This window comes from Hemicordylus capensis, chromosome 2, assembly GCF_027244095.1.
Source record: "Hemicordylus capensis ecotype Gifberg chromosome 2, rHemCap1.1.pri, whole genome shotgun sequence".
Classification (NCBI taxonomy): Eukaryota; Metazoa; Chordata; class Lepidosauria; order Squamata; family Cordylidae; genus Hemicordylus; species Hemicordylus capensis.
The window spans coordinates 244,077,323-244,104,159 of record NC_069658.1 but is presented as its reverse complement, the minus strand read 5'-3'; the positions used below and the strand labels follow the sequence as shown (position 1 = coordinate 244,104,159).

General features: G+C 43.2%; 2 protein-coding genes across 4 annotated transcripts; both read right to left on the bottom strand.

The window, feature by feature from the left end:
- Positions 1-203: 203 nt before the first annotated feature.
- Positions 204-9,529, bottom strand: LOC128348045 (zinc finger protein 420-like). Its single transcript, XM_053303543.1, has 2 exons — positions 8,915-9,529; positions 204-2,318 (listed from the first exon to the last, which is right to left on the bottom strand). Exons 1-2 carry the CDS (start codon positions 8,928-8,930, stop codon positions 574-576), a joined length of 1,761 nt encoding a protein of 586 aa, XP_053159518.1. The 5' UTR covers positions 8,931-9,529; the 3' UTR covers positions 204-573.
- A 6,769-nt stretch (positions 9,530-16,298) lies between these two features.
- On the bottom strand, positions 16,299-25,850 carry LOC128347523 (zinc finger protein 501-like). Of its 3 annotated transcripts, XM_053302428.1 has the most exons (4): positions 25,757-25,850; positions 24,392-24,548; positions 24,082-24,237; positions 16,299-17,999 (listed from the first exon to the last, which is right to left on the bottom strand). In XM_053302428.1, exons 3-4 carry the CDS (start codon positions 24,095-24,097, stop codon positions 16,669-16,671), a joined length of 1,347 nt encoding a protein of 448 aa, XP_053158403.1. In that variant the 5' UTR covers positions 24,098-24,237; positions 24,392-24,548; positions 25,757-25,850; the 3' UTR covers positions 16,299-16,668. The 3 variants fall into 3 exon arrangements, with proteins under 3 accessions (XP_053158403.1, XP_053158401.1, XP_053158402.1); XM_053302426.1 differs by having other exon boundaries at positions 24,082-24,548; XM_053302427.1 differs by lacking the exon at positions 24,392-24,548 and having other exon boundaries at positions 25,757-25,832.
- Between the last annotated feature and the right edge of the window lie 987 nt (positions 25,851-26,837).

Here is a 26,837-nt window from a genome sequence, read left to right as displayed (position 1 = left end):
TTATGGGAGGAGGCCTGAAAAACCATCATCAAAATGAAATTTTACAGAATGCATGATCAATGGATAATGTTAATGCGCTGCGCCATTGTAAAATAGAAAGCAGCTGGATGGTGCTTCACCAGCGAGATGGAGATAGAGACGAAAACATTCCCATTCACAGGAAAGAGCCCTCTCTTGTCAAATACAACCAACAGAAGCTCATGCCAAAATCAAAAGGTGTATACATTTTTTAAAAATAAAACTTTTAAGCTGCAAGCAGATTAAAAATAGCTCTTTTCTAAAGTGAATTCCATTACAATCTTCATCACTGGAAAGGATTATCTGGTGAGGAGTAAGGGAGTGCCTCTCACCAAAGCTCTTTCCACATGCCAAGGATAGATATGGCTGCTCCCCACATAACTGAGAACTCTTCTATGAAGTGAGGCTTGTAATGTACTTTTGAGAAACTCTCTCTCTCTCTCTGCTGTTTTTGTCAGAGCAGAATAATGTGGCTCTTTTCCTGGGATTCATTTACATCAGTCATAGAGTAGACTATTTGATAAATGACTTCCTGTGAAAGAAGCTCTTTTCACACTATAAGCTGTTACATGGTTTTTCTCTAGTGTGAATCTTGTGATGCGAAGTGAGGTGTGAGCTCCGACGGAAGCACTTTCCACACTCCAAACATTTATAAGGCTTCTCTCCTGTGTGCGTTCTTTGATGTTTAGTAAGACTTCCCTTATCCCTGAAGCTCCTTCCACACTCCAAGCATTTATAGGGTTTCTCCCCTGTGTGAATCCTTTGATGAGAAGTGAGGGCTGGTCCTCCCCTGAAACTCTTCCCACATTCAAAGCATTTATAGGGTTTCTCCCCTGTGTGAATCCTTTGATGAGAAGTGAGGGCTGGTCCTCCCCTGAAACTCTTCCCACATTCAAAGCATTTATAGGGTTTTTCCCCTGTGTGACTCTTTTGATGAGAAGTGAGGAGGGAGCTTTGAACGAAACTCTTTCCACATTCCAAGCATTTATAGGGTTTCTCCCCAGTGTGACTCCTTTGATGTAAAGAAAGGCTATCAACTCGACTGAAGCTCTTTCCACATTTGAAGCATTTAAATGGTTTCTCTCCAGTGTGAATCCTTTGATGTTTAATGAGAGAGGCATGCCGAGAGAAGCTCTTTCCACATTCCAAGCACTGTTTCTCTCTAGTGTGGTTTATTTGGTGTTTAGAAATACTACTAGTATCTTTGAAGGTTTTACCACACTCAAAGCATTTATATGGTTCCTCCCCTGTGTGTATCCTTTGATGTGAAGAAAACGAGTCTGCTCGGCGGAAGCTTTTTCCACACTCCAAGCATTTATGTGGTTCCTCCCTTGTGTGTATCCTTTGATGAGAAGAAAGCAAGTTTGCTCGGCGGAAGTTTTTTCCACACTCCAAGCATTTATATGGTTTCTCTCCTGTGTGGATACTTTGATGTGAAGTAAGGGAGTCTTCTCTAGTGAAGCTTTTTCCACACTCAAAACATTTATATGGCTTCTCCCCAGTGTGGATTCTTTGATGTATAGTAAGTTTTGCACTCTGCCTGTAGCTCTTCCCACACTCAAAGCATTTATATGGTTTCTCCCCAGTGTGGATCTTTTGATGTGCAGTAAGACTTGATTTCCCTCTGAAGCTCTTTCCACACTCCAAGCATTTATATGGTTTCTCTCCTATGTGGATACTTTGGTGTAAAGTAAGGGAGTCTGCTCGAAGATAGCTTTTTCCACACTCAAAACATTTATATGGCTTCTCCCCAGTGTGGATTCTTTGATGTATAGTAAGTCTTACACTCTGCCTGTAGCTCTTCCCACACACAAAGCATTTATATGGTTTCTCCCCAGTGTGGATCTTTTGATGTGCAGTAAGACTTGATTTCCCTCTGAAGCTCTTTCCACATTCCAAGCATTTATATGATTTGGCCCCTGTGTGGATACTTTCATGTGAAGTGGGATGAGAACTTGCACTGGAACTCTTTTCACTCTCCAGGGATTTATAGGATTTCTCCCCAGTGTACCTTTCCAACTGAGGTGGAAGGCTAGATTTGATAGTGAAGCATTTCCGGTAAATAGGACCCAGATTTCTTTCTGTTTCTTCCTCCATTTTTTCCTGGATTGTGATTTCATGGCAGTCACCATGCTGAGACGCAGAAGGTCCATTCCTCCTCTTCTGTTTCCTTTCAGTTTTCATCCTCTGTTTCTCCTTTGTACGTCTGGCACTTCCCAACAATCCTCCATGGGGCTTTCCCTCATTATCACTCTCCCATCCTTCACTTGCTGGGATGAAGAGAGAAAACTGCTCAGAGCCTGGGGTAGAAAAAGAGCATCTGATCAATCAACAGTCCCCAGTTTTGTGTTCTAGAAGTGTTCGAATAAACAAGCCTGCCCAATCTATACGCTGATGGGATTTGAGCTATCAGTCAGTGACCGACCAAGAGAGATCTCGGGGTCGTGGTGGACAACTCCTTGAAAGTGTCGACTCAATGTCAATAACTCAAGCTGTGAAAAAAGTTAATTCCATGCTAGGAATCATTAGGAAGGGGACTGAAAATAAAAATGCTAATATGATAATGCCCTTATACAAATCTATGTTGTGGCAAGATCTGGAGTACTGCGTACAGCTTTGGTCACCGTATCTTAAGAAGGTTATTGTAGAACTGGAAAAGGTACAGAAGAGGGCAACCAAAATGATCAGGGGCCCGGAGCACTTTCCTTATGAGGCTAGGCTACAGCATCTGGGGCTCTTTACCTTGGAAAAGAGGCGACCAAGTGGAGACATGATCGAAGTGTATAAAATGATGCATGGTGTGGGGAGGGTAGAAAGAGATAATTTTTTCTCCCTCTCTCACAACACTAGAGCCAGGGGTCACCCCATGAAACTGAAGACTGGGAAATTTAGGACCGAGAAGACAAAGTACTTTTTCACACAGCACATAATTAATCTATGGAATTGTTTGCCATTGGATGTGGTGATGGCCACCAGCTTGGATGGCTTTAAAAAGGACTTAGACAGATTCATGGTGGACAGGTCTATCAATGGCCATTAGTCTGGTGGCTGTGGGCCATCTCCAGCCTCAGAGGCACGATGCCTCTCAATACCAATTGCAGGGAAGCAACAGCAGGTTGCACATACCTCTTGCCTGTGGGCTCCCCAGAGGCATCTGGTGGACCACTGTGTGAAAAAGGATACTGGACTAGATAGGCCTTGTGCCTGATCCAGCAGGGCTGTTCTTATGTTCACTCTGTAATACTGAGATATTCAATACAAAAGCAAAAACCTTAAGGTGAGAGTTAAGATCCTTTCCATTTTTACTCATGGTCTAGAGAACATGGAAATAGCAAGTTAAGGTGCTTATCTTAATCTCTGCGCCATATAAGTTATAAAGACTTTGTACAATATTGAACATTATGCTGCTTAGGAATGAGATTCCATGTACCCATCTTTACACCTGAGTAGTCCTTATCCGCATTTGCAAATACATCCCATGTCAATTGCAAGTAGACCCACAACTTTACTCCTAAGGAAACACTGCAGTCTTGGTTGCACATATACCTCATCTTTACTCATGAGCAGACCTTCCACTCCTGCTCACTGGTAGACCGTCAACCTTTCTTATGAGAAGCCCCCACACTTATGGGAAACATTGGGGGTCTATTAATGAGGAAGTCTGACCATCTAGTCCTGACTAGAAATATTCACCAGTAAAACCCCACCTTCACTCACAAGTAGGCTGCACACATACTTGTGAATAGACCTGCAACCTTACCCAGAAGTAAACTTTCCATTCTCTCTCAAGAGTAAACCTTACAAATAAGAGGGAGGTGCATGCAAATGTTTGAGGGACTACTGGTAAGATAGGATGCATTTGTCACAAGTTGAGGGTAAATATGAGTAGGTTGATGGTCTACTCACAAGTAAGATGTGACATCTACCCATACATAAGGTTGAGGGGCTACCCGTAAGTACTGTATTTACCGGAATCCAAGATTAGTTCCCCCACCAAGTTCTTTCAAGTTAGGAATTGGGGGATCATCTTAAATTCAGAGTCCCCTTCCTTTTGGGTAAATATAGGTTTAACCTGTATCTAATCTCTGTTTTTTAAGGGGCTTGTCTTAAATTCAGAGTCATCTCGTATTTGAGTAAATATGGTAAGAACATAAGAACAGCCCTGCTGGATCAGGCCCAAGGCCCATCTTGTCCAGCATCCTGTTTCGCACAGTGGCCCACCAGATGCCGCTGGAAGCCACAGACAGAAGTTGAGGGTATGCCCTCTCACCTGCCGTTACTCCCCTGCAACTGGTACTCAGAGGCATCCTGCCTTTGAGGCTGGAGGTGGCCCACAGCCCTCTGACTAGTAGCCATTGATAGATCTCTCCTCCATGAAGCCATCCAAACCCCTCTTAAAGCCTTCCAGGTTGTTGGCTGTCACCACATCCTGTGGCAGAGAGTTCCACAAGTGGATCACGCGTTGTGTGAAAAAGTACTTCCGTTTGTTGATCCCAGACCTCCTGGCAATCAATTTCATGGAGTGACCCCTGGTTCTAGTGTTGTGTGAGAGGGAACAGAAGTTCTCTCTCTCCACTATCTCCACACCATGCATGATTTTATAGACCTGTATCATGTCTCCCCGCAGTCTTCTTTTTTCTAAACTAAAAAGACCCAGGTGTTATAGTGTTGCCTCATAAGAAAGGTACTCTAGGCCCCTGATCATCTTGGTTGCCCTCTTCTGTACCTTCTCCAGTTCAACAATGACCTTTTTAAGATGTGGTGACCAGAACTGTACGCAGTACTCCAAGTGTGGTCGCACCATAGTTTTGTATAAGGGCATTATAATGTTAGCCGTTTTATTTTCAATCCCCTTTCTAATGATCCCTAGCATTGAATTTGCCTTTTTCACAGCTGCCGCACATTGAGTCGACACTTTCAACGAGCTGTCCACAACAACCCCAAAATCCGTCTCCTGGTCCGTCACCGACAGCTCGGATCCCATCAGCGTATACGTGAAATTGGGGTTTTTCGTCCCAATGTGCATCACTTTACACTTGTTAACATTGAACCTCATTTGCCATTTTGTCGCCCATTCCCCCAGTTTGGAGAGATCCTTTTGGAGCTGCTCACAATCCGTTTTGGATTTCACTACCCGGAAGAGTTTAGTATCATCTGCAAATTTGGCCACATCGCTGCTTACCCCTGCTTCTAGATCATTTATGAATAAATTAAAAAGCACCGGTCCCAGTACAGATCCCTGGGGGACCCCACTTCTTATTTCCCTCCATTGTGAACACTCTCCATTTATACCTACCCTCTGTTTCCTGTCTTTCAACCAGTTAGCAATCCGCACATGTACTTGTCCCCTTATCCCATGACAGATAAGTTTCCTCAGGAGTCTTTGATGAGGAACTTTGTCAAAAGCTTTTTGGAAGTCCAGGTAGACTATGTCAACTGGATCACCTTGATCCACACACTTGTTGACACTCTCAAAGAAGTCCAAAAGGTTGGTGAGGCAAGATTTACCTTTGCGGAAGCCATGCTGGCTCACTCCCAGCAGGGCCTGTTCTTCTAGGTGCTTTACAATTTTATCCTTGAGGATGCTTTCCATCAATTTGCCTGGAACGGACGTTAGGCTAACCGGCCTGTAATTTCCCGGATCGCGCCTGCATCCCTTCTTGAAAATCGGTGTTACATTTGCTACTCTCCAGTCCTCTGGTACAGAGCCCGGTTTCAGGGATAAGTTAAATATTTTAGCAAGGAGGTCGGCAATTTCACATTTGATTTCTTTGAGGACTCTTGGATGGATGCCATCCGGCCCTGGTGATTTGTTAGCTTTCAGTTTTTCCAGACACTTTAGAACATCATCCCTTGTCACTTCTATCAGACTCAGCTCTCTAGCCTCCATCCCTAAAAAGCCTGGTTCAGGAACAGGTATATGCTCAGTATCCTCTGCCGTGAAGACAGATGCAAAGAACTCATTCAGCTTCTCTGCAACCTCCATATCCTCCTTAAGAATCCCTTTCACTCCCTCATTGTCTAATGGTCCAACTGCCTCCCTGGCAGGTTTCCTGCTTCTGATGTACTTAAAGAAGTTTTTGTTATTCCCCTTGATACTTTTGGCTAAATGTTCCTCAAACTCTCTTTTTGCCTCCCTTATGGTCACCCTGCATTTATTTTGCCAGAGTTTGTGTTCCTTTCTGTTCTCTTCGTTTGGACAGGCCTTCCATTTTCGGAAGGAAGTCTTCTTCCCTATTATGGCTTCCTTGACGGTACCCGTTAACCATGCTGGCATCCTCCTGGACTTAGTGGTACCTTTCCTCCTTTTGGCTAGACAATCTAACTGGGCTTCTAGTATTGTGGTTTTGAGTATACTCCATGCACTCTGGAGCGAAGTGACTCTCCTGATTTTCCCCCTCAGCTTTCTTTTCACCATACTCCTCATTTTGGAGAAGTTTCCTCTTCTGAAATTCAAAATGTCTGTGTTAGACATCCTTGGTGATTCTCTCCCCTCATGTATGCTGAATTTGATGGTACTGTGGTCACTGTTCCCTAAAGGGTCGATGACACTGACGTCACACACCAGGTCCTGGGTGTCACTCAGAATTAGATCCAAGGTCGCCTTCTTTCTGGTTGGTTCCATGACCAACTGTTCTAGGGCACAGTCCTTTAGCGTATCTAGAAATTAGCATATCTAGAAATTTGACCTCTTTGTCCTGAGGTCTATTCATGAGACCTCTTGCAAGCAAGGATTCAAGATTCTAATGCAGGGCGTAATAATGGAGGAGGAGGATGGTGATAATGCTGTTGTAGGCAACCTTCAGCACTCCCAATGTTGCTGAACCACAACTCCCAGCATCCCCAGCCACAATGAATTGCAACTATGGATGATGGGAGCTTTAGTTCAGCAACATCTGGAGTGTTGAAGGTTGCCTGCTTCTATTCTAATGAGTAAGGGTATGCGGTCTACACACAAGTAAGAGTAGGTTTTACTTATGTGTAAAGGTTCCAAGCTATACTATAAAACATGGATTTTTTAAAAAGTCTCTTGTAAAGACACATCACACAGAAATATATGCAATATGTCTGGAGGAAGTTATTGCAACTACATTAGGAACGTCTTGAATTTTTGGCTACACATACTATTCAGGTGGCATTTTGGAAAACCATTATGCGTTGTATTTATTATTATTATTATTAACATTTTATATCCCACTCTTCCTCCACTGGAATTAGCTCTTAGGAACTGTCAACAGATAACTGGTATTAAGTGTCAAACAGAAGTTATTTTTGTATGCAGATACAGCTTTCCCACAGTGATCCAACAATAACCTTTCCATTGGCTATATCATTATTAAAGGAATTTGTCTCTATATCTGGCAAAAATCAATTATACAAAGTCTACTTGGATGGATATCAATATGACTAGACAGCAAAAAGATGAATTTGCTTGAAATTAGCAAATTAACTGGCAAACATCTGGTGTTAAATATTTAGGGATTTGGTTGTTTGAAAATCTGGAAGAACTAGTAGAATTTAATCACAAAAAGCTATACCAAATAATACAAAAAGTTCTAAATCAATGGTCCAAACCGAACTCAAGTTGGATGGGACATATATCTATGATTAAGATGAACATATTACCAGAAGTGTTGTGTTTATTGATTAATATCAATAAAATACTGATTGTTAAAGCTGGCAATCATTATGTACTTCTTTCATATGGCAAAAGAAAAGATCTAGAATAGCATGGAACTCCTTATGTAAGCCCTGGAGAATGGTAGTGTTAGCTTACAGAACTTTATATATTACTATGAAGCTTGTAGGCTATCAAATATTTGAGACTGAGTTAATGGTACTGGACTAGAACACTTTGAACAGAATTTTATATATCCATCCCTTTAGAATGCTCTTTGGTATTGCACTTTAAAAGACCTTGATATTATTTCACATCATCCATCTGGTAAAACAATATTTCAGATCTGGAGGAAATAGATATCTAGGTTGGCACCTGGGCTTTCTCCATATAGATCATGTCAATATAATGAACAGATCAAGGATAGCACTATTTTAGATGATATGTCCAAATGGGAGGAAAAGGCTACAGTAACGTTAAAAGATCTTGTGGAAAACAGGGTGGTGGTTCCATTTGAACAACTCCAGGATCAGATGAGATTGTATTCCCCAAAAATGTGCCAATTTTTTCAAACAGGACGTGCAATTCTAGCCTTAATTAGGAAATATGGACCACTCAGATATCCAGCTAAATTTGAATTACTGCTATTTTAGAAAACTAATAAGGGGTTGATTGGCAAACTATACATTATGCTTGTTGACTTTCATTGTAATCAACAATCTTCCTTCCAAAATAAATGGGAAAGAGATTTAAAACAGATGAAGTATGGAAATGGATAGGAGAAAATGTGAGTAAGAACTTGATTTCTATCCATTTAAAAGAGAACTATTTGAAAGTATTACATCAAAATTATTTAACACCATACAAACTGAAAATATATAAAACTACATGCAGATTTACATATTTTCTGAACATGTTGCAAAATCAAGCAATATTGGCAATTGATATTGTTCTATATGAACCAAGTAACAGGTTATCAGTTACCTGAGGATCCTTTAAGAATTTTACTGAATTACCTAAAAGGTGTTGTATATAAAGATGATGTCGAAATGATTATCAAATTATTGACTGCTGCGAAGATTTCCATAGCAGCATATTGGGAAAAGAATATAAATCCTCCTTTCCCTGATTGGTTTTTTAGGATATGGGCTTTAGCTCTGATGACAAACTTATTCATTATATAAGTGTTTGTGGGATTTCCCACAAACATTCACGGGAGCCCTGTAGCCCCTCGCAACCCACCCCACCCCACCCCAAACTCCAGTATATGGGACTCACCAGACCCCTGGGTCATGAGGTTGCGGGGGTGGTCCGGCAAAAGCCACTCTCCCTCCCAAAGAGGCGTAGAAGCTCCGGATCTTTCTTTAGGCAGCTTCGTGCAGCAACTCCGCGCTGGCTGAAGACCCAATGGGGAAACTCTTCGCTCTTTACAGGCTTTGCAGTGCCCCGGGGTGGGAAGGGCGAAGGTTGGGGAGAGGGGGTGGAGTACACACGTCACCACTTCATGCCGAGACTCGGCCTTCTAAGGAGGGGCCAACTGCTCTACAACTTCCCCGGCCCTGCTGTGTGTCCCCCTCCCCGCCATCACCATTTACTTCTTCTTGGGGTCAGAGCGTCTTCTTCTAAGTAAACGATCCCGGTGCTGCTCCGCACACGGTGGCCGCCAAATGGGAACCCTACTGTGTGCCTCTTGCCTTTTTCTCTCTCTATGGTGCTCCGCTGAGAGGTCTCTTTTGTTCCTCTCCCTGGAAAGGAGGAAGCAACCGAGCGGCAGAAAGCAAAGAATTAATCTGCAATATTTCGGAGGTCGTTTGCGGGGAGAAAGAAGGTGCTGCTTGGGGAGCAGGAGAGCAGATCTCTTCCTGATGCTCCCCACTCCACCCCGCCGCCTCATGTGACTGACCTCCTCTCTTGCAGAACCCAATACCCCCACCACACAGTGTCCTAAAAATGTCCAGGCGCCCCCCCCCTCAAATTAAGGAGGTGAGGAGTTGCTCCTCAAAGGTTTCTTCTGCACATCTGTTGGAGAGACCCCAATCCTTCTGCCAGCAACCTGGAACTTCTTCTTTAATCCTGCTGCAAAGTGGAACCTGAATGTCCTTGTTTCCAGGGCAGGATCCTTCTGCAACCCCCTTTCAGGGACCTCTCTCCAGACTCCTGGGGGTTATTGGTCTCTATCCCTCATTTTTGGCTGATAACATGATGCCTGGTGTGGAGAAAGTAGCCAGAGAGACTTTTTCTGAGTCTCTCATAATGCTTGGACTCCACATGATCAATTCTGTTTTTGGGCTGTAGGTTCAGGACAGGCAAAAAATAGTACTTCATCTAAGGCTTATATTTAACCTGGGAAACTCGCTGCCACAAGATTTCCCCGTTATCTAAGTTGTCCCAGGCTTAGGGAAGGAACACTACTTGCTATGTGGAAGGCAATTCATCATGGTGATTAGGCATCCTATCAGATTGGTGGCAATGGGGAGACCCCTTTACTAACTGCTGGTCTGGGAAACTGCACACAAAGAATGTACTGGTCCATGACTCCAAAAACGTTGAGAGTCACTGGTATAGAGTGTCCCCCTGGGTATTGATGGGGCAAGCCTTCACAGTAGCTAACTCTTGGTTTTGGTTTTGTTTCCCAGAGGGGTAACAGCCCTGTTAGTCTGTAGTGGCCTGAACACCAAAGCGTCTTGTGGCACCTTAAAGACTACAAATTATAAACATGTATTAATTATGAAACCTGCTGCTACAATACATGAGTTAAATCTTTAAGGTACCACAAGATTCTTTTTAGAGAGTCATTCATTTATCCCCATCTGTCGCAGCCAAATATTTTCAGGTCCCCAATGTGTAGATTTCTCCAGAGACAACACAACTGTGTCCCTCACCTTCAGAACTGCCTGTAGACTGGAAGTAGAGTTCTGGGAGTAGGATCGGAAGGCGATAACTTGATCTTGTCCCTGAACTGATTGTTTTGGAAAGGGAGAGATGGAAAACAAAACCAGACACATCCCTAGCCCTATTCAGACATTGTTCCACTTGCACACAGATATCTATACACACATACATGTTTGTGTGTGTGAATGAATGGAGAGAAGAGCTGGTCTTGTGGTAGCAAGCATGAATTGTCCACTTTGCTAAGCAGGGTCCACCCTAGTTTGCATTTGGATGGGAGTTTATATGTGAGCACTGTAAGATATTCCCCTTGGAGGATGGGGCCACTCTAGGGAGAGCACCTGCCTGCTTGCATCCAGAAGGTTTCAAGTTTCCTTCCTGGCATCTCCAAGAAAAGGCTGAGAGAGAGAATCCTTCCTGCAACCTTGGAGAAGCCGCTTCCGGTCTGGGTAGACAATACTGAGCTGGATGGGCAAATGGTCTGACCCAGTAGTAGACAGCTGCCTATGTTCCTAATGTATGTGCATTCACTTTAAAAGTGAACCTGTATACAGGCTCCCTCAGATGTTATGTTCACATAGGAAATGTACCACTGTAAGTGTACTACACAAATAATGGCACATCTGTGCAGATTAGTACATGCAGCTGCCTATGTTCCTAGTGTACAGGTGAAACTCGGAAAATTAGAATATCGTGCAAAAGTCGATTAATTTCAGTAATGCAAATTAAAAGGTGAAACTGATATATGAGACAGACGCATTACATGCAAAGCGAGATAAGTCAAGCCTTAATTTGTTATAATTGTGATGATCATGGCGTACAGCTCATGAAAACCCCAAATCCACAATCCCAGAAAATTAGAATATTACATGGAACCAAGAAGACAAGGATTGTAGAATAGAACAATATCGGACCTCTGAAAAGTATACAGTGTACTGTGCTTGACTGGCCAGCAAACTCGCCTGACCTGAACCCCATAGAGAATCTATGGGGCATTGTCAAGAGAAGGATGAGAGACATGAGACCAAACAATGCAGAAGAGCTGAAGGCCGCTAATGAAGCATCCTGGTCTTCCATAATACCTCATCAGTGCCACAGGCTGATAGCATCCATGCCACGCCGCATTGAGGCAGTAATTGCTACAAAAGGGGCCCAAACCAAGTACTGAATACTTATGCATGCTTATACTTTTCAGAGGTCCGATATTGTTCTATTCTACAATCCTTGTCTTCTTGGTTCCATGTAATATTCTAATTTTCTGGGATTGTGGATTTGGGGTTTTCATGAGCTGATCATCACAATTATAACAAATTAAGGCTTGACTTATCTCGCTTTGCATGTAATGCGTCTGTCTCATATATCAGTTTCACCTTTTAATTTGCATTACTGAAATTAATCGACTTTTGCACGATATTCTAATTTTCCGAGTTTCACCTGTAGTCCAGCATCCTGTTTCGCACAGTTGCCCACCAGATGTTGCTGGAAACCTACGGGCAGGAGTTGAAACGGGCAAGCCCTCTCTCCTGCTGTTACTCCCCTGCAAGTGGTACTCAGAGGCATCCTGCCTTTGAAGCTGGAGGTGGCCTATAGCCCTCCGACTAGTTAGTAGCCGATGATAGACCTCTCCTCCATGAAGTTATCCAAAACCCTCTTAAAGCCATTCAGGTTCTGTCACCACATCTTGTGGCAGAGAATTCTACAAGTTGATTATGTGTTGTGTGAAAAAGTACTTCCATTAGTTGGTCCTAGATTTTAAGGTATATGTAAAATTTTGGTATCTAAATGATATGTTTAATATAAAAAATTGAGTATCTAAGTACTATATTCAGTGCCTATGTCAGTGTTATAATTTATTTATATGTCGTTAAGATCTAAAGCGTGTAAGCCTACAAACACTAATGAAGAATGGTAAAAAAGGAAGAGAAAAACAATAATTTTTTAAAAACCATCCAGCTGTGTTTATTCTTTCCGGTCCAAAAATAATGGAAGCCATTATACCTCAGAAAATGTCTACTGTATATCCCAATCTTCAAGAATGACCTCAAGCCAAAAAAGCACTGACCATCTGAGTTTGCAACTTGGTTTTAGGAAACCAGTCATGTCATTTTGCAACAAATTTCTTGAAGTGACAAGATCTATTTCTTTGGTTGATCCATACCAGAGTATGGATACTAGAGTACCATACTAGAGTTCAAAGAAACGATTCTGTCCTTGTCTTTTCTAAAACAAAATTATTTTTATTATTTTTAGTATTATTATTATTATTATTTTACATTTCTATCCCGCTTTTCCTCCAAGGAGCCCAGAGTGGTGTACCACATACTTGAGTTTCTCTTTCACAACAACCCTGTGAAGTAGGTGAACCTGCCTCCTTCCTTCTCCCTCCACCCCGGCATACTGCAAATAGTGGCTCCCAGCCCTAGTCCCACCTCTGCTTCCAGAAATGGGTCCCAGGCAGTGCTCACTGCAGTCAGCAGTGTGCAAGCTATGGGGCCATTGGCCAGGATTTGCGCCTCCCAACTCTGGCTTCAAAACTTCCAAGCGGCAAAATCAACATTCAGAGCCCTGTGTTGATTTTACTTTGTTCTTATGGGGAGTTCAAAGGCTCTCAGGAAATACTGGACCACGCACCCCCACCCCCCCAAAAAACCCAACACAGATTTCTGCTGCAGCATATAGCTGAAGCTTTGAAAGCATTTTAAAGAACATTGAAAATAAATTAGATCTGTTCTCTGTTGGCAAATGGGAGACTTACTGTAACTTCTTAGGAGTGATATTTGAACTGAGCCACTTTTCAATGTATCTGCACCAAATTGATGGACTTCGATCAATTTCAACTCCCCTTCTTGCTACAGGCAGTGACAAAGCGAAAACAGCCATCAAACTGAAGATACTGGACATGCAACGACAGGTGGACCTAAGTATGGGGCCTGGCCTCGGACAGCTCTAGGTTCACGGTATCCCCCCCTACATATTTGACTCAGATGAAAATTCCAAGCCACAGAAGGGCGTTCACCCTTGCCTGCTGTCACGCTCTTCCATCCAGTGTGCTGAAAGGCAAATATAGGAAGATCCCAGTAACAGAAAGGCTTTGCTCCAGGGATGTGCATGGATCCGAACCTGACTCGAACTTGACCGGCCCAGTTCAGTTCTGCACCCCCTAGAACCCACCGCCTCAGTTCAGTTGGGGTATGCGAATAGATTTTTTAAAAAAATTTAATGATTTTTTTTAAAAAGGTCAAACCACATGCACAAATGGCCTCTGTGAGGCTCTGGGCCATGCCAGGCCTCGGAGAAGCCATTTGCACATGCACGGCGGCTTCCAAAATGGCCGCTGCGCCAATATATGGAGGAGATGATTACCAAGGCCAGCGGGGGGAGGGGGAACCTCCGTGGACCCCCCCAATGAACTCCCCCGAAGGATAAAAAGGTTAAAAACAATATTTTGAATTTTAAAAAAAACTGCGACCATCCCACCAACTGTCATGGGGGGTTTCAGTTTGACCCCGAACGGTCGAACCAAACCCGTTTGACCTTGAATAGGTTCAGGGTCGAACCTGTTTGCACATCCCTACTTTCCTCCTGTGCCTCTGAGGAGGTAGAAACCACTGAACACGTTCTCTTTTCCTGCCCATTTTATAAAGTTGGCCAGGAGAAGCTTATCTTTCCTCTACTTCTCACCTACCCTGGCCGCCCCAGTCCAGCCTACACTAAGATGCTGCTCTCAGATGTAAAGTGAATCTTCACATATATGGTTGCTAGGTTCTGTGCGGCAGCGTGCAAGATCCATCGGACTATGACAGCTAGCCAAGAATCCATGATTTTAACTACTGGATATCCTAATATGTCTCTTTATATACCTCTGTTTTCTCAGATGCATTTAACTCATAGATAGTTAACTTTAAATAATTTTACTACTCATCCTACTAGAGTCGTATTTTAATGGACCAATTTTTACATATTATTTATATTAAGTTATCTTATCAGTTTTATTACTTATCAGTTAGCTGTCTTATTTTTTAGCTATCTCTTTTACCCTTTATTATATTTTAAAGCCTATTTTATACTTTTTAGACATTTTTACTCATTGATAGTTGTATGCATATATGTAGAAATTTTCAATATGGCTCTATTAGCTAAATAATAGATAATATTATCTATTATCTAAATAAATAAATAAATACATACATACATACATACATACATACATACATACATACATACTCTACTGTATTATTACCTATGCTGGTCTCTGACTGTAATGAAGCTGATTCATTGATCAACTTCAATGGATCTCTATCAACTTTGGCTGATACAAAAGCTGCATCCATTCCTTGAAAATGATCTGAAAACCTGTGGTGCACTTACTAGTAACCTCAAGGCTTGACTACTGCAATGCACTCCACATGGGGCTGCCTTTGTATACAGTTCAGAAAGTTCAGTTAATTCAAAATGCAGCAGTCAGATTGGTCAGGGTTTCACAGAGGAACCTTAGTATGTGCATTTCAAAACAGCAGCACTGACTGCCAATACGTTTCTGGACAAAATACAAAGTGCTCCTAATTACCTTCAAAGCCCTAAACGGCGTAGGGTAGAGTTAACTGGGAAAGTGCCTTCTTCAGTATGATCCCCACCGGCACATTAAGGTCATTGATAGAGGCCCCTCTCTTGCTGCCACCAGCTCACCTTTTGGCATCTCAGGATCAATAGCTGCTCCTGGGGTGTAAAATGCACCTCCTGGTTGTAGCCTAGGTTTAAGAATCTTGCCAGCCATTCAGAGCCAAAAAAAACCCCACATATTTTTAACTTAGCCTTTATGGTTTCTAAAATGATTTTATTTTGCTGATTTAATGGGCCATTGATTGTGTTTTTATCTGTTTTATTTATGTGAACCCACCAAGAGCCATCTGCGTGGATGGTAGTATAAAAATGTAATAAATTGGGAGGGGCGTTGTCTTGTGTCACCTAGTGGCTGTATGCTTGACCGATGGTTTTGATTTTAGGACAAATAGAACATTCAGATCTTATTGTGGTAGAAGGTAGAAACCTCCCTCCATCTTCACTATACCAACACTACTGTGCCAGTATATTCAGGGAGCTAGAGCTTCCATCCCTTTCCTCGTGATCGATCCCTAGTGTGGAATTCCACTTTTTCACAGGTGCTGCACACTGGGTGGACATTTTCAATGACCTATCCATCACAACCCCAAGGTCTTTTTCTTCAAGTTGGGGTGGACCACCCAGCCTACCACCTGTTTTGGGAATGCAGACGTCTTTCTACCTCTCCCGGAGGATCAGAGTGCTTTTCGTCTGAGTGACCAGAGGATTCTTCTGTGCCATTCCTCTACACATTGCCCAAATGCTAGTTTAAACTCAAGCCCCAAAGGCTGAAACATTTCCTGGACCAGACAGTGCCTGTGGAGAGTACTGTCATTTAGAGAAAAAAAATTGGGGCCAAAACAAGCACTAACACGGGAGTACGACCCAACCACCTTGTAATGAAGAGAGGGGAACTAGCTTTCAGGAGTCCAAGACTATTTTAAAAGAAAAGGGACTAGATGTGTGGTCTGTTATGGGAGGAGGCCTGAAAAACCATCATCAAAATGAAATTTTACAGAATGCATGATCAATGGATAATGTTAATGCGCTGCGCCATTGTAAAATAGAAAGCAGCTGGATGGTGCTTCACCAGCGAGATGGAGATAGAGACGAAAACATTCCCATTCACAGGAAAGAGCCCTCTCTTGTCAAATACAACCAACAGAAGCTCATGCCAAAATCAAAAGGTGTATACATTTTTTAAAAATAAAACTTTTAAGCTGCAAGCAGATTAAAAATAGCTCTTTTCTAAAGTGAATTCCATTACAATCTTCATCACTGGAAAGGGTTATCTGGTGAGGTGTAAGGGAGTGCCTCTCACCAAAGCTCTTTCCACATGCCAAGGATAGATATGGCTGCTCCCCACATAACTGAGAACTCTTCTATGAAGTGAGGCTTGTAATGTACTTTTGAGAAACTCTCTCTCTCTCTCTGCTGTTTTTGTCAGAGCAGAATAATGTGGCTCTTTTCCTGGGATTCATTTACATCAGTCATAGAGTAGACTATTTGATAAATGACTTCCTGTGACAGAAGCTCTTTTCACACTATAAGCTGTTACATGGTTTTTCTCTAGTGTGAATCTTGTGATGCGAAGTGAGGTGTGAGCTCCAACGGAAGCACTTTCCACACTCCAAACATTTATAAGGCTTCTCTCCTGTGTGCGTTCTTTGATGTTTAGTAAGACTTCCCTTATCCCTGAAGCTCCTTCCACACTCCAAGCATTTATAGGGTTTCTCCCCTGTGTGAATCCTTTGATGAGAAGTGAGGGCTGGTCCTCCCCTGAAACTCTTCCCACATTCAAAGCATTTATAGGGTTTTTCCCCTGTGTGACTCTTTTGATGAGAAGTGAGGAGGGAGCTTTGAATGAAACTCTTTCCACATTCCAAGCATTTATAGGGTTTCTCCCCAGTGTGACTCCTTTGATGTAAAGAAAGGCCATCAGCTCGAATGAAGCTCTTTCCGCATTTGAAGCATTTATATGGTTTTTCTCCAGTGTGAATCCTTTGATGTTTAATGAGACAGTCATGCCGAGAGAAGCTCTTTCCACATTGCAAGCATGTGTACTGTTTCTCTCTAGTGTGGGTTCTTCGGTGTTTAGAAATACTACCAGTATCTTTGAAGGTTTTACCACACTCGAAGCATTTATATGGTTTCTCCCCTGTGTGTATCCTTTGATGCGAAGAAAGGGAGTCTGCTCGGCGGAAGCTTTTTCCACACTCCAAGCATTTATATGGTTTCTCTCCTGTGTGGATACTTTGATGTGAAGTAAGGGAGTCTTCTCGAGTGAAGCTTTTTCCACACTCAAAACATTTATATGGCTTCTCCCCAGTGTGGATTCTTTGATGTATAGTAAGTTTTACACTCTGCCTGTAGCTTTTCCCACACTCAAAGCATTTATATGGTTTCTCCCCAGTGTGGATCTTTTGATGTGCAGTAAGACTTGATTTCCCTCTGAAGCTCTTTCCACATTCCAAGCATTTATATGATTTGGCCCCTGTGTGGATACTTTCATGTGAAGTGGGATGAGAACTTGCACTGGAACTCTTTTCACTCTCCAGGGATTTATAGGATTTCTCCCCAGTGTACCTTTCCAACTGAGGTGGAAGGCTAGATTTGATAGTGAAGCATTTCCGGTAAATAGGACCCAGATTTCTTTCTGTTTCTTCCTCCATTTTTTCCTGGATTGTGATTTCATGGTAGTCACCATGCTGAGACGCAGAAGGTCCATTCCTCCTCTTCTGTTTCCTTTCAGTTTTCATCCTCTGTTTCTCCTTTGTACGTCTGGCACTTCCCAACAATCCTCCATGGGGCTTTCCCTCATTATCACTCTCCCATCCTTCACTTGCTGGGATGAAGAGAGAAAACTGCTCAGAGCCTGGGGTAGAAAAAGAGCATCTGATCAATCAACAGTCCCCAGTTTTGTGTTCTAGAAGTGTTCGAATAAACAAGCCTGCCCAATCTATACGCTGATGGGATTTGAGCTATCAGTCAGTGACTGACCAAGAGAGATCTCGGGGTCGTGGTGGACAACTCCTTGAAAGTGTCGACTCAATATCAATAATTCAAGCTGTGAAAAAAGTTAATTCCATGCTAGGAATCATTAGGAAGGGGATTGAAAATAAAAATGCTAATATGATAATGCCCTTATACAAATCTATGTTGTGGCAAGATCTGGAGTACTGCGTACAGCTTTGGTCACCGTATCTTAAGAAGGTTATTGTAGAACTGGAAAAGCTACAGAAGAGGGCAACCAAAATGATCAGGGGCCCGGAGCACTTTCCTTATGAGGCTAGGCTACAGCATCTGGGGCTCTTTACCTTGGAAAAGAGGCGACCAAGTGGAGACATGATCGAAGTGTATAAAATGATGCATGGTGTGGGGAGGGTAGACAGAGATAATTTTTTCTCCCTCTCTCACAACACTAGAGCCAGGGGTCACCCCATGAAACTGAAGACTGGGAAATTTAGGACCGAGAAGACAAAGTACTTTTTCACACAGCACATAATTAATCTATGGAATTGTTTGCCATTGGATGTGGTGATGGCCACCAGCTTGGATGGCTTTAAAAGGGACTTAGACAGATTCATGGTGGACAGGTCTATCAATGGCCATTAGTCTGGTGGCTGTGGGCCATCTTCAGCCTCAGAGGCACGATGCCTCTCAATACCAATTGCAGGGAAGCAACAGCAGGTTGCACATACCTCTTGCCTGTGGGCTCCCCAGAGGCATCTGGTGGACCACTGTGTGAAAAAGGATACTGGACTAGATAGGCCTTGTGCCTGATCCAGCAGGGCTGTTCTTATGTTCACTCTGTAATACTGAGATATTCAATACAAAAGCAAAAACCTTAAGGTGAGAGTTAAGATCCTTTCCATTTTTACTCATGGTCTAGAGAACATGGAAATAGCAAGTTAAGGTGCTTATCTTAATCTCTGCGCCATATAAGTTATAAAGACTTTGTACAATATTGAACATTATGCTGCTTAGGAATGAGATTCCATGTACCCATCTTTACACATGAGTAGTCCTTATCCGCATTTGCAAATACATCCCATGTCAATTGCAAGTAGACCCACAACTTTACTCCTAAGGAAACACTGCAGTCTTGGTTGCACATATACCTCATCTTTACTCATGAGCAGACCTTCCACTCCTGCTCACTGGTAGACCGTCAACCTTTCTTATGAGAAGCCCCCACACTTATGGGAAACATTGGGGGTCTATTAATGAGGAAGTCTGACCATCTAGTCCTGACTAGAAATATTCACCAGTAAAACCCCACCTTCACTCACAAGTAGGCGGCACACATACTTGTGAATAGACCTGCAACCTTACCCAGAAGTAAACTTTCCATTCTCTCTCAAGAGTAAACCTTACAAATAAGAGGAAGGTGCATGCAAACGTTTGAGGGACTACTGGTAAGATAGGATGCATTTGTCACAGGTTGGAGGGTAAATATGAGTAGGCTGATGGTCTACTCACAATTAAGATGTAACATCTACCCATACATAAGGTTGAGGGGCTACCCATAAGTACTGTATTTACCGGAATCCAAGAATAGTTCCCCCACCAAGTTCTTTCATGTTAGAAATTGGGGGATCATCTTAAATTCAGAATCCCCTTCCTTTTGGGTAAATATAGGTTTAACCTGTATCTAATCTCTGTTTTTTAAGGGGCTTGTCTTAAATTCAGAGTCATCTCGTATTTGAGTAAATATGGTAACAACATCAGAACAGCCCTGCTGGATCAGGCCCAAGGCCCATCTAGTCCAGCATCCTGTTTCACACAGTGGCCCACCAGATGCCGCTGGAAGCCACAGACAGAAGTTGAGGGCGTGCCCTCTCACCTGCCATTACTCCCCCGCAACTGGTACTCAGAGGCATCCTGCCTTTGAGGCTGGAGGTGGCCCACAGCCCTCTGACTAGTAGCCATTGATAGACCTCTCCTCCATGAAGTCATCCAAACCCCTCTTAAAGCCTTCCAGGTTGTTGGCTGTCACCACATCCTGTGGCAGAGAGTTCCACAAGTGTATCACGCGTTTTGTGAAAAAGTACTTCCATTTGTTGAGCCTAGACCTCCTGGCAATCAATTTCATGGAGTGATCCCTGGTTCTAGTGTTGTGTGAGAGGGAAAAGAATTTCTCTCTCTCCACTTTCTCCACACCATGCATGATTTTATAGACCTCTATCATATCTCCCTGCAGTTGTCTTTTTTCTAAACTAAAAAGCCCCAGGTGTTGTAGTCTTGCCTCATAAGAAAGGTGCTCTAGGCCCCTGATCATCTTGGTTGCCCTCTTCTGTACCTTCTCCAGTTCAACAATGTCCTTTTTAAGATGTGGTGACCAGAACTGTATGTAGTACTCCAAGTGTGGTCGCACCATAGTTTTGTATAAGGGCATTATAATGTTAGCCGTTTTATTTTCAATCCCCTTTCTAATGATCCCTAGCATTGAATTTGCCTTTTTCACAGCTGCCGCACATTGAGTCGACACTTTCAACGAGCTGTCCACAACAACCCCAAAATCCGTCTCCTGGTCCGTCACCGACAGCTCGGATCCCATCAGCGTATACTTGAAATTGGGGTTTTTCGTCCCAATGTGCATCACTTTACACTTGTTAACATTGAACCTCATTTGCCATTTTGTCGCCCATTCCCCCAGTTTGGAGAGATCCTTTTGGAGCTGCTCACAATCCGTTTTGGATTTCACTACCCGGAAGAGTTTAGTATCATCTGCAAATTTGGCCACATCGCTGCTTATCCCTGCTTCTAGATCATTTATGAATAAATTAAAAAGCACCGGTCCCAGTACAGATCCCTGGGGGACCCCACTTCTTATTTCCCTCCATTGTGAACACTCTCCATTTATACCTACCCTCTGTTTCCTGTCTTTCAACCAGTTAGCAATCCGCACATGTACTTGTCCCCTTATCCCATGAACACTAAGTTTCCTCAGGAGTCTTTGATGAGGAACTTTGTCAAAAGCTTTTTGGAAGTCCAGGTAGACTATGTCAACTGGATCACCTTGATCCACACACTCGTTGACACTCTCAAAGAAGTCCAAAAGGTTGGTGAGGCAAGATTTACCTTTGCGGAAGCCATGCTGGCTCACTCCCAGCAGGGCCTGTTCTTCTAGGTGCTTTACAATTTTATCCTTGAGGATGCTTTCCATCAATTTGCCTGGAACGGACATTAGGCTAACCGGCCTGTAATTTCCCGGATCGCCCCTGCATCCCTTCTTGAAAATCGGTGTTACATTTGCTACTCTCCAGTCCTCTGGTACAGAGCCCGGTTTCAGGGATAAGTTAAATATTTTAGCAAAGAGGTCGGCAATTTCAGATTTGAGTTCTTTGAGGACTCTTAGATGGATGCCATCCGGCCCTGGTGATTTGTTAGCTTTCAGTTTTTCCAGACACTTTAGAACATCATCCCTTGTCACTTCTATCTGACTCAGCTCTCTAGCCTCCATCCCTAAAATGCCTGGTTCAGGAACAGGTATATGCTCAGTATCCTCTGCCGTGAAGACAGATGCAAAGAACTCATTCAGCTTCTCTGCAACCTCCATATCCTCCTTAAGAATCCCTTTCACTCCCTCATTGTCTAATGGTCCAACTGCCTCCCTGGCAGGTTTCCTGCTTCTGATGTACTTAAAGAAGTTTTTGTTATTCCCCTTGATACTTTTGGCTAAATGTTCCTCAAACTCTCTTTTTGCCTCCCTTATGGTCACCCTGCATTTATTTTGCCAGAGTTTGTGTTCCTTTCTGTTCTCTTCGTTTGGACAGGCCTTCCATTTTCGGAAGGAAGTCTTCTTCCCTATTATGGCTTCCTTGACGGTACCCGTTAACCATGCTGGCATCCTCCTGGACTTAGTGGTACCTTTCCTCCTTTTGGCTAGACAATCTAACTGGGCTTCTAGTATTGTGGTTTTGAGTATACTCCATGCACTCTGGAGCGAAGTGACTCTCCTGATTTTCCCCCTCAGCTTTCTTTTCACCATACTCCTCATTTTGGAGAAGTTTCCTCTTCTGAAATTCAAAATGTCTGTGTTAGACATCCTTGGTGATTCTCTCCCCTCATGTATGCTGAATTTGATGGTACTGTGGTCACTGTTCCCTAAAGGGTCGATGACACTGACGTCACACACCAGGTCCTGGGTGTCACTCAGAATTAGATCCAAGGTCGCCTTCTTTCTGGTTGGTTCCATGACCAACTGTTCTAGGGCACAGTCCTTTAGCGTATCTAGAAATTAGCATATCTAGAAATTTGACCTCTTTGTCCTGAGGTCTATTCATGAGACCTCTTGCAAGCAAGGATTCAAGATTCTAATGCAGGGCGTAATAATGGAGGAGGAGGATGGTGATAATGCTGTTGTAGGCAACCTTCAGCACTCCCAATGTTGCTGAACCACAACTCCCAGCATCCCCAGACACAATGAATTGCAACTATGGATGATGGGAGCTTTAGTTCAGCAACATCTGGAGTGTTGAAGGTTGCCTGCTTCTATTCTAATGAGTAAGGTTATGGGGTCTACACACAAGTAAGAGTAAGTTTTACTTATGTGTAAAGGTTCCAAGCTATACTATAATAGATGGATTTTTTAAAAAGTTAATACAAAAAGTTCTAAATCAATGGTCCAAACCGAACTCAAGTTGGATGGGACATATATCTATGATTAAGATGAACATATTACCAGAAGTGTTGTGTTTATTGATCAATAACAATAAAATACTGATTGTTAAAGCTGGCAATCATTATGTACTTCTTTCATATGGCAAAAGAAAAGATCTAGAATAGCATGGAACTCCTTATGTAAGCCCTGGAGAATGGTAGTGTTAGCTTACAGAACTTTATATATTACTATGAAGCTTGTAGGCTATCAAATATTTGAGATTGAGTTAATGGTACTGGACTAGAACACTTTGAACAGAATTTTATATATCCATCCCTTTAGAATGCTCTTTGGTATTGCACTTTAAAAGACCTTGATATTATTTCACATCATCCATCTGGTAAAACAATATTTCAGATCTGGAGGAAATAGAAATCTAGGTTGGCACCTGGGCTTCCTCCATATAGATCATGTCAATATAATGAACAGATCAAGGATAGTACTATTTTAGATGATATGTCCAAATGGGAGGAAAAGGCTACACTAACGTCAAAAGAGCATGTGGAAAAAAGGGTGGTGTTTCCATCTGAACAACTCCAGGATCAGATGAGATTGTATTCCCCAAAGATGTGCCAATTTTTTCAAACAGGACATGCAATTCTAGCCTTAATTAGGAAATATGGACCACTCAGATATCCAGCTAAATTTGAATTACTGCTATTTTAGAAAACTAATAAGGGGTTGATTGGCAAACTATACATTATGCTTGTTGACTTTCATTGTAATCAACAATCTTCCTTCCAAAATAAATGGGAAAGAGATTTAAAACAGATGAAGTATGGAAATGGATAGGAGAAAATGTGAGTAAGAACTTGATTTCTATCCATTTAAAAGAGAACTATTTGAAAGTATTACATCAAAATTATTTAACACCATACAAACTGAAAATATATAAAACTACATGCAGATTTACATATTTTCTGAACATGTTGCAAAATCAAGCAATATTGGCAATTGATATTGTTCTATATGAACCAAGTAACAGGTTATCAGTTACCTGAGGATCCTTTAAGAATTTTACTGAATTACCTAAAAGGTGTTGTATATAAAGATGATGTCGAAATGATTATCAAATTATTGACTGCTGCGAAGATTTCCATAGCAGCATATTGGGAAAAGAATATAAATCCTCCTTTCCCTGATTGGTTTTTTAGGATATGGGCTTTAGCTCTGATGACAAACTTATTCATTATATAAGTGTTTGTGGGATTTCCCACAAACATTCACGGGAGCCCTGTAGCCCCTCGCAACCCACCCCACCCCACCCCAAACTCCAGTATATGGGACTCACCAGACCCCTGGGTCATGAGGTTGCGGGGGTGGTCCAGCAAAAGCCACTCTCCCTCCCAAAGAGGCGTAGAAGCTCCGGATCTTTCTTTAGGCAGCTTCGTGCAGCAACTCCGCGCTGGCTGAAGACCCAATGGAGAAACTCTTCGCTCTTTACAGGCTTTGCAGTGCCCCGGGGTGGGAAGGGCGAAGGTTGGGGAGAGGGGGTGGAGTACACACGTCACCACTTCATGCCGAGACTCGGCCTTCTAAGGAGGGGCCAACTGCTCTACAACTTCCCCGGCCCTGCTGTGTGTCCCCCTCCCCGCCCTCACCATTTACTTCTTCTTGGGGTCAGAGCGTCTTCTTCTAAGTAAACGATCCCGGTGCTGCTCCGCACACGGTGGCCGCCAAATGGGAACCCTACTGTGTGCCTCTTGCCTTTTTCTCTCTCTATGGTGCTCCGCTGAGAGGTCTCTTTTGTTCCTCTCCCTGGAAAGGAGGAAGCAACCGAGCGGCAGAAAGCAAAGAATTAATCTGCAATATTTCGGAGGTCGTTTGCGGGGAGAAAGAAGGTGCTGCTTGGGGAGCAGGAGAGCAGATCTCTTCCTGATGCTCCCCACTCCACCCCGCCGCCTCATGTGACTGACCTCCTCTCTTGCAGAACCCAATACCCCCACCACACAGTGTCCTAAAAATGTCCAGGCGCCCCCCCCCTCAAATTAAGGAGGTGAGGAGTTGCTCCTCAAAGGTTTCTTCTGCACATCTGTTGGAGAGACCCCAATCCTTCTGCCAGCATCCTGAAACTTCTTCTTTAATCCTGCTGCAAAGTGGAACCCGAATGTCCTTGTTTCCAGGGCAGGATCCAGGGGCGTAGCAAGGTTGGAGTGGGCCCAGAGACAAGATTTTAAAATGGCCCCCCCCCCAAAGTCCAGGGCCTCCGCACACCCCAGGCCCCCAAGGATTTAAGTCTGATATTCCAAAATAAGTATGCTGCCTGCAAATACATTTCACTGAATACACACACACACATCACAATATATAGTGATATACATTGAGTACTATACATTTGTATTACTTTTAATGCCTAGAACACACTAGAAAGATGAATTATTAAAATGGGCCCCTCGCTGCAGATTAGCAAAGGAGACTTTCAACCATGCAGGGTGAGCCTATGTTTGTTTTCCCAGAATTCTGAACAAATTCAGTCAAGTTTGATTGCAGGAGGTTTTTCACAGGAGGCTTTTAAAGCCCTTTAAGACACATCTCCTCTGGAATGGAGGTGCTGCATTCACATGTTGGCCAGATTGACCCTGAAGTCCCTGCAAGTTATTGGGGAGCAGTTCACACACAAGAAAAATAAAATAAAAGCACCACACATGCTTCACAGTTCTCACTCAGACCTTCTGGGTTGCAAAACAACTTGAACATAAGTGCATTTATAAATGAATGAATGAATAAATAAAATTAATAAAATACTGTTCCAGAAGTTTTTGCAATTTTCTGCCATGAAACAAGCCACTTATAGGACTTTTTAGATAGTTTTTTTAAGTCAGCAAATTTTCCAAGCTGTTTCAAAATAAATTTTCAGAGACTTCTCGGTCCCTCCCCCCCCCATATCCAAGCCCTATGGCAAGCAGATCCCTATATATGGGGGGGGGGGCGGGAAAGGTAACCACAAAAAGGAGTTCACACTCTACCTGGCAAATGCTGGTCTGGGTTAAGCAGGGCACCAAGGGGTCTTCTGCTGCAGAGAACACTCTGGCTGCCTCCTCCTTCCTGGCTTGCTTGGGCCCTACTCGAGTTCAGGCTTCAATGCGGCCTACATGGAGGCCTCCGTGGAAGCCCCGCCCACCCGCCGATCAGCTGAGAGGCGGGAGAAAAGGAGCTCTTTGCCGCTTGCCTGCTGCTTCGATTGCGGGCCAGCAGAACAAGCAGGAGAGACAGCGAACAGGGCAAGTGGCTGAGAGGCTATGGGGCTGGGCAGGGGGCAATGGGGAGTCACATGAGGTGCCTCTGGGGTGCCCCTCCAGGCAGTGGGGCCCCCAGACAACTGTCTCCCCTTGCCCTATCATTGTAACGCGCCTGGCAGGATCCTTCTGCAACCCCCTTTCAGGGACCTCTCTCCAGACTCCTGGGGGTTATTGGTCTCTATCCCTCATTTCTGGCTTATAACATGATGCCTGGTGTGGAGAAAGTAGCCAGAGAGACTTTTTCTGAGTCTCTCATAATGTTTGGACTCCACATGATCAATTCTGTTTTGGGGCTGTAGGTTCAGGACAGGCAAAAAATAGTACTTCATCTAAGGCTTATATTTAACCTGGGAAACTCACTGCCACAAGATTTCCCCGTTATCTAAGTTGTCCCAGGCTCAGGGAAGGAACACTACTTGCTATGTGGAAGGCAATTCATCATGGTGATTAGGCATCCTATCAGATTGGTAGCAATGGGGAGACCCCTTTACTAACTGCTGGTCTGGGAAACTGCACACAAAGAATGTACTGGTCCATGACTCCAAAAATGTTGAGAGTCACTGGTATAGAGTGTCCCCCTGGGTATTGATAGGGCAAGCCTTCACAGCAGCTAACTCTTGGTTTTGGTTTTGTTTCCCAGCGGGGTAACAGCCCTGTTAGTCTGTAGTGGCCTGAACACCAAAGCGTCTTGTGGCACCTTAAAGACTACACATTATAAACTTGTATTAATTATGAAACCTGCTGATACAATACATGTGTTAATCTTTAAGGTACCACAAGATTCTTTTTAGAGAGTCATTCATTTATC